We start from the raw sequence: 9,878 nt of genomic DNA on the forward strand, positions 1-9,878 counted from the left end.
TCATAGAGTAAGAATTAATGTGTTTTTACATGTATCTATCTTCTATCAAGAGGGGCATTTTGCTTATAATTAAATAATAAACTATATGACAAAGCAGCAAATTAAGTATAATTTAAACATGGATAATTTTGCTATTTTTAATAGTTATATGTAAACCACGTGTTTTAAAGTAATAAGGATGTATATGCATTTTAAATACATATTTCAGTTTTTAAATCCAGAACTAAGCAAGTACAAAAAAATCAAAACATGCCATTATATTATTGAGCAAAAGGTGCATTTTGAAATACAACTGAATTTACCACTCCTAAAGTCTTATATGCATAGTAGGGCACTAAAAATACCAAAGATTTACCACCACTAACAATATTTGCAATATGTGATTAATATAGTATATAAATATAGAAAAAGGTTTTGGCAACTCAGTGTCAGACACAGATATGTCTGTAATGCAAGATTATTGTGTTATGACAGCAAGCCTATAGGGACTGGGATTATTATGGAGAAGGCAACGACAGCTCTTGGGAGGAGGAAAGAAAATACATGCATTTTGTATTGCTCTTGTACATCCCATACTGGTAACAGGCTGTACAGATGAGTCTGACCAGTTTTAAGAAGACTTAACTCTGTAGGCTGCAGAGTTTAAGCTACAGTGTAGGTGCAGCTTGAGCACATAGGAGAGAGGATGTAACACAAGGAAAATAGACTAAAATGACAGTGAAGGTAAAATGCCCATGAATAACTTTGAACAAGGTTGTGTCTCACTACCTAAGGCTGGTGAGGCAAGAGCCTGTACTTAGATGCTGGAATCACTGCTGTAAAAGCAGGACTATTTTGTGGGGGTTTGGGTCAGCCTTAGAGTGGTCTATTAGCTTCCTCTAACACAAGAACAGGAGGTTAAAACAGATCTAGTTCTTTAGTGTTATTATATATCACTATGAAATGTATACATTTATCCTTTGAAAGTGTCATGGGGTCATTTCATGATTTAAATTAAGAGATTTGGGACTGGAAGAGAAAGGGAATGTAGGTCTCCATGTTAAAATGAAATAATTAGTCTAATATACAGTATATGGAGAGGGCAGAAAGGATAGAGAGTTTGGCCCTTGTTAAATGTTTACCATTTGAGCCCTGGTTCAGTTACTTTCATTCTGCTAAGCAGTAACAGCTGTGTTAGTAAGGTGCCGATGCTTGCTACATCCTTGATATCAGAAATTTGACAGTTCATCTTTCTGCTTTTTGTGTGTTTTAGGAAAACGTGACTGCCGTCACATCGTCTGGAAAACTGGTATGTCTGGTGATTAAAAAGAATATCCAGTTACATGCATGTGGCTAGCTAATGCTTCTCTTTCAAAAAATTCCATAACAAATCAGTCTACTATTTTCTTATTATTGTATGGCAAGAAGGCTCAGTCAAGCATCATGTATTTGACATGTGCACCTGTGATAGGATGTGATTAGCTGCTGGTTGCTGCTGAGGTGGTTGCTGTGGCAGTCCAGGCACTTGGGTCCTAACAGGTTGCTGAAGCATAGGAGGATTATACACAACAGGAGTGCCATCTGGGTTAACGAATGGCTGACCTAGCGTGTGGAGGGGAAAAAAAAGACGACGTTGTTTAGGTTAAAGACAGACTGAGATAAATATATTTAAATCCAATGTCAAAAAAAAGTCTGATAATATGACATGAGATCTGAATTACTATTTTATACTATTTTTTTGTTATATTACTAAATGCTTGCCTTTACAATTAGAACAGCAATTACCAAAGGCCTCATTTGCAAGATAATTTGTAATTAAAAGCCTATACATTTCTGTAGTAAATAGTGATCATGTCCAGAAAATAGCTAGTCATTTACCAAAGGCAAATTTATGGACTAAAATGGATGACCAATATTTATTTGTGTCAGTATTGAAAGCTCTTTTTCAATTATAAGGACTGAAAAAAGTATAAAGAGAAGAAGAAAAATTTGTTAAACAGTTTACTTCTCCTCATATCCTTAAGAAGCAATTTAAAAGTGTCTCCCTTATCAGCTAAAATGCCAGCCAAGATATACGGTAATGGAAAAAAAAGAGAAATTATTTCTCTCTCCATAAAACAGTTATAATTACGTTGCCATTATTGTCATTAAGAACCTTTTAAAGAGCCATCCTCATTAAATTGAATTTATTCAAAACTTTCAACTGAACTGATATGTAATACTATATTCCCATGAAATATTTGCATCCCCAACATTGGGGCAGCCTGTTAATGTAAGAGAACCAAAAAGTGAAAATGATTAAAAACTGACTATCAGTAATAGTGAAAGTGACCGATTTCAGTGTTTGAGCTCAGCAAAGATGCTGAAAGGAAACAGAACAGCAAAAAGCGGAAAAAATAAAATTAGATTTTAAAACTTATCATATTCTAAGGTTTTATTAGTAACAATTAAATTAAAAAAAAATAATCCAAGAATTTCCATTTAAAGATGAGGGACTGAGAATTAACTTCCATTCTCATTTCCCTATATCAGCCTGAACCTAACTACTTTGGTAGTAACAAGAAATTCTCAGCATTTCCATATAGTCCAGGCACCCATGTGTTTATATGCTAATAAAATCTTCTCAGTTTTCCCTGCTGACTAGGTCACATTCCTACAAAGATAGAAATTTAGTTCCTACATAAGGATATTTCAATGAGGGGCATAAGACAGAAGCTAGATCAAGGAGATCAAACACCAGAGATCAAATAGGCTACAGAGTTTTGCATAACAGAGGGATGTAGGAAAGGCCCAACATTCAGTCTAAAGCTATGTCCAGATTTGGAGCTGAGGGTGTGGTTCCCAGTTTGAATAGACTCATTCTAACTCTCAGTGATAGCTGCAGTAGCATGGGCAGCAGCACAGGTTAGCTGTCCCAAATATTTACCCATGGGATTCAGGTGGGTTTGTACTTAGGGCAGCTAGCCCATGCTACCACTGCCAAACTACTATTTTTAGCATGCTAGCTTGATGAAAGCTAGCATGAGTATGTCTACTTGAGCTGGGAATCACCACCTCAGCTTCAACTGTGGATATAGCTTAAGACGGCCCATTCATTTGATAATTTCCAACTATATTTGATTTGTCTTAACACTTCTCCTTCAATCTCAGGGACTGGGGATGCATGGAGATATTATTCACAGCCTTAGGGAGTCAAGGATTTTTCGTCCCCCCCCCCCCACATTTTCTAGGTTTACTAAGATCACTCTTGCTCCCCACTGTGAATAGGAGGGAGAGATGGAGGGGGGAAGAACCTTCTCTGACTGTGTGGGAAGAGAGAGAGAGGAAGCACAAAGACTCTCTCACACCGCTCAGTCTGCAAAAATCACTGTCAGGGAGAGTAAGAACTTAACCTGTACTCTTTGAACTCTCTCTAACTCATGTGAAAAGGCAGAACTAGAAGAGCAGTCACTTCTTCCCTAACTGCCCATGAATATCTGTTATCATCTGGGAACTCATCTGAACAGAATGTTGCAGATATTCATACTGTTCTGGAAGGATATTAATGTCACTCAACCATTGCTACTGAAGAATCCTTTCCTGTAAACTATCACACAGGCCTCCTATAACGAAAGCAAAATTGACTGAGAAAGTATAAATATGTAATTAATGGGCCACACTATTTGAAATTAAGACAGTTTTATAACGTGAATTAAAAGTAGTTTCAGGTACCTGCTCTTAAGTCTTCCTGCCAACTAGTGGGGTTTTACAATCCCCCTTCTTTTTTTTTTTAATTAAAGAAAAAGGTTTCTCAGTCTCCAGTTGCTATGTGGAAGACCCACAAACAAAAACATAGTAAAACTGACTAACAATATAAGAGCAAAAAGTGAAACTGATCACACACAAAATGCTGTCAAACACATAAAGTAAACAAACTGAAAAAAAGAGAAAGTATTTTTCTCTTTAATTTAAATTATTTATACCAGTACATATAATAAAATGATGCAAATATAATTTTCAAGTTGATGTTATTCTGTTGAATGTGCAATGTTTGCGAGTCAAGCGATGACTCTGAAAACTTCTACAGTCATTAAACCCAGTGAATACAGGAGAGCTAAACTGACTGGTAAATTTGAGACATGAGATACTAGGAATGTAGGCTAACAAAGGGATTATTACACCTTAGTTTAAACTATAGTGTAGTTGTTAGTCAGAACCTGGGCAGAGAAATCGTCATCACCTTGCTAGCAAGAAGTCTGTTTACTTATGGTTCTGGCTAAGACTGTTTTAACTCCAGTAGAGATAGAGCCTAAAGTTCTTCATTTTCTGGTGTGAGTGCTTCACCTTGCTATGACAGTGACTGTGGCAAAATATAGATGAATGGTCAACAGGAACATGGGACATCCACTTAACTATGCAACTGTTGTTTTATGACTAGACCAGGAAAGTCTACAGTGCTGCTGCAGCATCCAACCTTAAGATACTAAACATGCCATCTTCAGTGTACAACAAGTGCCTGGGAGCTGGGAAATGCATGCCATTTCTGGGTACTGGTTTCTCAGTTTATAGCATGGCTGGCCTTAGGGATTCCTTACATAAAGGCATATATGGAGAAACATTTAAGTAACTGATACAAGTACTAGCAGAACCATGAATGTAAAATGTTCTCTCTAATATGGCTTACCATATTAGCACATGGTTTGTTTTAAGGAAAAAAATATAGTCAGGGCTGAAAGACAATGGATTTATTTAGTTGAGTACAAAACTAGTTTCAAAAGTGAAATAATTTAATTCCCATTCCCCACCCCAGATATATGACCCTGAAGGAAACAAAAAGTACAATGATGAGACATAAAAACAATTTTTAAAAAATGTAACTTGCCATGTATTACAATAAATAAAACAAGGCTGTAGCTTGATAAGAAAGATATCCCCAAATATTTCATTTTCTAGAATTAAAAAATTATCAAAGAACCCTTTGTTTATACCAACTTCCATTATATTAAAAGCTTCCCCAAATATTAAGACATGATACAAACAACATATTAAACATAGAATCATAGACTATTAGGGTTAGAAGGGACCTCAGGAGGTCATCTAGTCCAACCCCCTGCTCCAAGCAGGACCATCCCCAGATTTTTACCCCAGTTCCCTTAATGGCCCCCTCAGGGATTGAACTTACAACCCTGGGTTTAGTAGGCCAATGCTCAAACCCCTGAGCTATCCCTCCCCCCAGTATACTGTATGTATAATACAGTATTGCTGAACTTTTTTGGTAGTTCCTCAAGCATAGACTTAGACTTACTGTAACCTGTAAGCTAATCTAGTCTGGTAACAACAGGTTTCTTCCCATCCCTACTATTGTGAGGTAACCATTATCCTTACATATCAGAACATGTATATTAAGTGTACTGAGCAAACACTAAAAACACACGACACTGAAAATGTTGGGGGCAGGGTTGGGGGGTGGAAGGAAAAGACAACAATACACTCACAAGTTAAACAATTTATACATTATTCCAAAGTTCCAAACCATAATAAAAATGTCCACAACTGGATACCAACCTGTTTGAGGGTTGATCAGAATACTGCCAGGTGGTATGCCTGCCGCTTCCAAGGGAAGCAAAAAGAAGCTAGTGCTAGTAGGTGTCACTTGCCCACTTATGCCACCATCAAAGGAAAGAGATTTACTAGTGCTGACAGTTGGATAGACAGCAGGTGTGCCATGAGAAGGCTGGCTTAGAGCTCTGACTGGAAGAGGCTGCTGGGTGTGAGAAAGAGAACCCGTGGATGACCCTACACTACTAGAAGACTCTGAACCTAGGAAAGGAGTAATGAGAAATTGTTTTTACCTAGAGTCAGAAACATCATGCTCATTTAAATATATATTTTTAAAAAGCTTACCCTTAAATAACAGCATATAACTAAATATTAAACTATGGATTTTTCAATACAGCCTGAGTAGAGCACATCTATTACAAGCATCTTTCTGTAAACTCTGGGACTGATTCTACACTGCCTTGATCTTTGTTTAGTCTTTTGCAACAGAGCAAAGTGAATATGAAATCAAAATGGTAGCATATTATACTCACTTTGCACAGGTGCCGATGACTACATAAGATGCAAAGGACTGGAAAATCAGACCCTGAGCTCTTTGGCAGCCAAAGCATGCAACTAAAAGCAATCTTCCAATAACCCAACCATCCAAGTCCCTAAAACATGTCTCTAGATATTTTTGAGCAGCACTTGTCTTTTCCTAAAGTCCCCTTTGAATATACAGTTCATAATATTTTCTATTAGACCTTTCTTATAATAGTTGCATAACATGCAGGTGCAGAAAATTAATGTAAATATTTAAGCATAAGAAATCTTAATCAGCTGCCACTAATAATCTAGAAGAGAAAACAAGACTCAAAACAATGCTGTGATGAAAATTGTGTGTCATTTAAAAATCAATGCGACTATTTTTAAATTATTTGAACTGCCTCTGCAGGAAATTATAAATTAGAATACCGTATATACTCGATCAGAAGCCGGTTCATTTATAAGACAACCTCCCAAAGATGGATAAGTAAAAATGGAAAAAATGTTAGGACCCATTCATAAGGTGACCCTATAATTCAGGGGTCGCAAGCTTTGGCTCTCAGGTCATCAGGATAAGCCACTGGTGGGCCGAGATGGTTTGTTTACCGCAAGCATCTGCAGGCATGGAGGTAAACCTAAGTAAACGAAGTGTCCCGGCCTGCCAGTTGCTTACCCTGATGGGCCAGGACAGCAACGGGTGGACACTTTTTTCTTTTCTTTTATTTGGGGGGGAGGGAGGGAGGAAGCTGGGGTTCATCCCCATGACCACCCTCCACATGACCCCACCCCTAGCCCAGGACTTCCACACTCTTCCCATCCCATCCTTTCCCACCTTATCTGGGGAGGGCCGGGGAATGATGTCTCTGGCCTGGCTGGAGCTGCTCCGGCAGGCTGGACAGCACAGCCGCAGCCTGCTCCAGCGGGCCAGACCAGGAGGCGCGGCCACATGTTTCAGTGGGCTGGACCAGGTGGCATGGCCGCAGCGTGCTCCAGCAGGCCAGGCTGCGTGGCCACAGCCTGCCAGCCCCAGAGCTGCAGCTGCTTCAGAGGCTGGGTGGGAGAACAGAGTGTCCAGAAGCAGAGACACTCTGGCCTCATCTCTTCTCTTCTGGCTCTGCTGGCTGTGCTGCCTCTCCTTGCTCCCTCTGCTGGGGGGAGAGGCTGCGTCCCACCTCTCCCTTTCTATACCCGTTCATAAACCAACCCCCTTCTCTGGTGCTTCCCTTTTTCACTAAAAAAAAGTTGGCTTATGAATGAGTATATACAGTTTATATTTGTATTGCATTTTTTACCCATACATCTCAAAGCAGTTAAAGATAAATATTATTAACTTCATTTTACAGATGAGGTAACTGAGGTACGAAGAGATTGAGGAAACTGCCCAATCCACAATCACTGTATCCTAGTGCTATGATCAATCTCCACTTGCCCACAGTCCTTTTCTTGATTTCAGAGTTTTCTTACATCTGCATCAGCTTCTAGATTATGTAGAGATATTAGACTCATCTTTAACTATGTTGACTTCAATAAAAGTTAAATAAATATAGGCCTAACTGTATAATTGACTTTAAATCACCACAACCTATGAATGCAGTGAAACAACCACCACCAATATTTCAGAAATCAAAACAAAAAAGTTTTTATTTTTAGCAAGATATTTTCTTCTAATTTGGTGTGAGAAAATCTTTCTATAATGTATCTGATCTAGATTACGGTACAGCTGTAATCGACTATCAAAAGTCACCATCAAAAAATGCTATTCCATTGCTAAACCAAATAGCCAAAATTAATGCCATAGATTTTGAAATGTATAAGAAGTACTAAAGAGAAACATTTCTCAACAAAATGTTATCAGATCTTCATTTCATACAGAAAATCTGCTTATGATATTAATATCTCCTGTATTACTGCAATATGCTTTAATGTACTTTATTTCTCTTTTATATTTTGGTGGGGGGTAATAGGGTTTAGTGTTTTATGGCAAATGTTTAATGGATCCTTGTTGAAGACAGGGTTTATAGCACTGACTAAAGCCTAGCATAGTACAGACAAGCACTCACATCCTTTTACTTTCCTACACAGCACTACCTATAATCGTAACCACAACACTCAGTTGTTTAGTTTAAGCTCTGAAACTCCCCAGTGCAGAGAATGCCAATTGCATCATATTGGCTGATCACTTTAGAATGCAGTTGACATGTCCAATATGCACTAAACAGGCTACCAAATTTGTTTCACTTTCTACCAGGTCTTCTGAAGCAGACAAAATACTGTTTATAAATGCAGAATAAATTACGAGCTAGCACACCTCTGACTCACAGAATCTCATAGAATGACTACGTAGTTCAATCTTCTGCAGTAAGACAGTTTACTATGGTGAAAATTCACATTACTGGAGTTTATTCTGAATTAGGTGTATACTTCATTTCTAACACTGCCAGTTAGAAACAACGGAACAAATATGAATAATTATCCACAGGCTTTTTTACTGAATTGGTTCTAATTAAAGGGATACCAATGGGATATCAATGTGCAGTTATCTACAAACTTGCCATGCAGCTTTGACTGAAGAGATGAACTCAGACTGAAACAGTTCTGAACTGTAACTCTGTCCCCCACACCAAAGTAGTAAATTGTTTTATTCTGACAAGTATTTCTACATACTTTCACAGATATGAAATAAATTCCAATAGCTAGCAAAAGCCTTCTATAGCTTGCTTCTGGCTTTACAACTAGAGTTCCAAGATGTTCATTTCATTTCGAATATGAATTCTATTTTATACAAAATTAAACACACAATGGGCCTAATCCTGTAGCCAGTCTTAGTATGCAATACTCATTGCAGTCAAGAGGCTTTCTGCGCACAGAGGAGTTACAAGATTGGATCCTATCCCTACGTATACATATACAGCGTGCATTAACTATCAGGTAAACTGGTACTTTGCTGCTACATAAAATTGTTTACTTGTACAGATTTATTATACCTGTCTTAGACAGCTTGCCTGTGCTTTTGCTGCTTCCAGAGCTATCTCCTCTTGTCAGAACTGAAATCCCACTGAAGCTGCTGGCTTTCGTTACAACTGGCTTCAGATTGCGGATGGAGCTATCAGAGTCCGTGCTGCTCCAGGGTCGGGGTTCAGAGTACTGCAGCTCATTCTCAGTACTGCTTGGATGGCTGTTGGCTGATCTCCCTGAAGCTTCCTTATTGACTCTGTAATTGATAAACTAAACTTTTAATACGTGCATTGTTTGCCAAGTAAGGAAGAAAAATTAAGGTGAAATGCATGAAATACTTTGAGATTCAAAATGATGCATTAAATACCTAAATATCTGCCGCCTTTGCTGTGTGCTATTAGTTTCCTCCTCTTGGATTCTGTTGACATTTTTAACAAGAGAGCTTAGTATTTATTAAGAAAATGTAAATAGGAACCAATTTAAATTGTGAATACTCTTACCTTCTGTCAATAAGATAACTGTCTTGGGAACACAGGGCCTGGAAAAAAGTATAAAATTTAATTTTAATTATTGTCTTTAATGATGTATAGAGACTCTAATCAAGACGAGACCCTATGGTGTTATTTTTTTACTCCAATACTCAACCTCATCCAGCTCTTCCCGTATAGTATTCCAATCCCCTTTTGTATTGACAGTGCCTCCCAACTTTGTATCATCAGCAGATTTCATAGCACACTTACTTTTTGAGCCAAGATAATAAGTGAAAAATACACTAATTCCTTGCTTAACGTTGTACTTATATTCCTGAAAAATCTGACTTTAAGCGAAACGATGTTAAGCAAATCCAATTTCCCCATAAGAATTAATGTAAATGGGGGGGA

The 9,878-nt window shown here is 38.0% G+C and overlaps 1 protein-coding gene and 1 long non-coding RNA gene across 15 annotated transcripts in view; one reads left to right on the top strand and one right to left on the bottom strand.

Annotated features, from left to right (window-relative positions):
• Window positions 1–1,290, top strand: part of LOC115659726 — a 49,440-nt gene extending 48,150 nt beyond the window's left edge. The window contains exon 5 of the long non-coding RNA XR_004002641.1: window positions 1,253–1,290. This is a non-coding gene — a long non-coding RNA (uncharacterized LOC115659726). The remainder of the gene's footprint in view (window positions 1–1,252) is intronic.
• The window catches only part of R3HDM1 (R3H domain containing 1), a 140,534-nt gene that overhangs the window by 44,188 nt on the left and 86,468 nt on the right, over window positions 1–9,878 (bottom strand). For 5 of the 14 annotated variants that reach the window (XM_030580289.1, XM_030580286.1, XM_030580287.1 and 2 more), the window contains 5 exons: window positions 9,498–9,535; window positions 9,365–9,415; window positions 9,027–9,259; window positions 5,524–5,778; window positions 1,442–1,581 (listed from right to left, as the gene is read on the bottom strand). In XM_030580289.1, coding sequence (XP_030436149.1) covers window positions 1,442–1,581; window positions 5,524–5,778; window positions 9,027–9,259; window positions 9,365–9,415; window positions 9,498–9,535 — 717 coding nt within the window. The remainder of the gene's footprint in view (window positions 1–1,441; window positions 1,582–5,523; window positions 5,779–9,026; window positions 9,260–9,364; window positions 9,416–9,497; window positions 9,536–9,878) is intronic. The other 9 variants (XM_030580290.1, XM_030580288.1, XM_030580283.1 and 6 more) reach the window with 6 other exon arrangements.

This window comes from Gopherus evgoodei, chromosome 11 (genome assembly GCF_007399415.2).
Source record: "Gopherus evgoodei ecotype Sinaloan lineage chromosome 11, rGopEvg1_v1.p, whole genome shotgun sequence".
NCBI lineage: Eukaryota > Metazoa > Chordata > Testudines > Testudinidae > Gopherus > Gopherus evgoodei.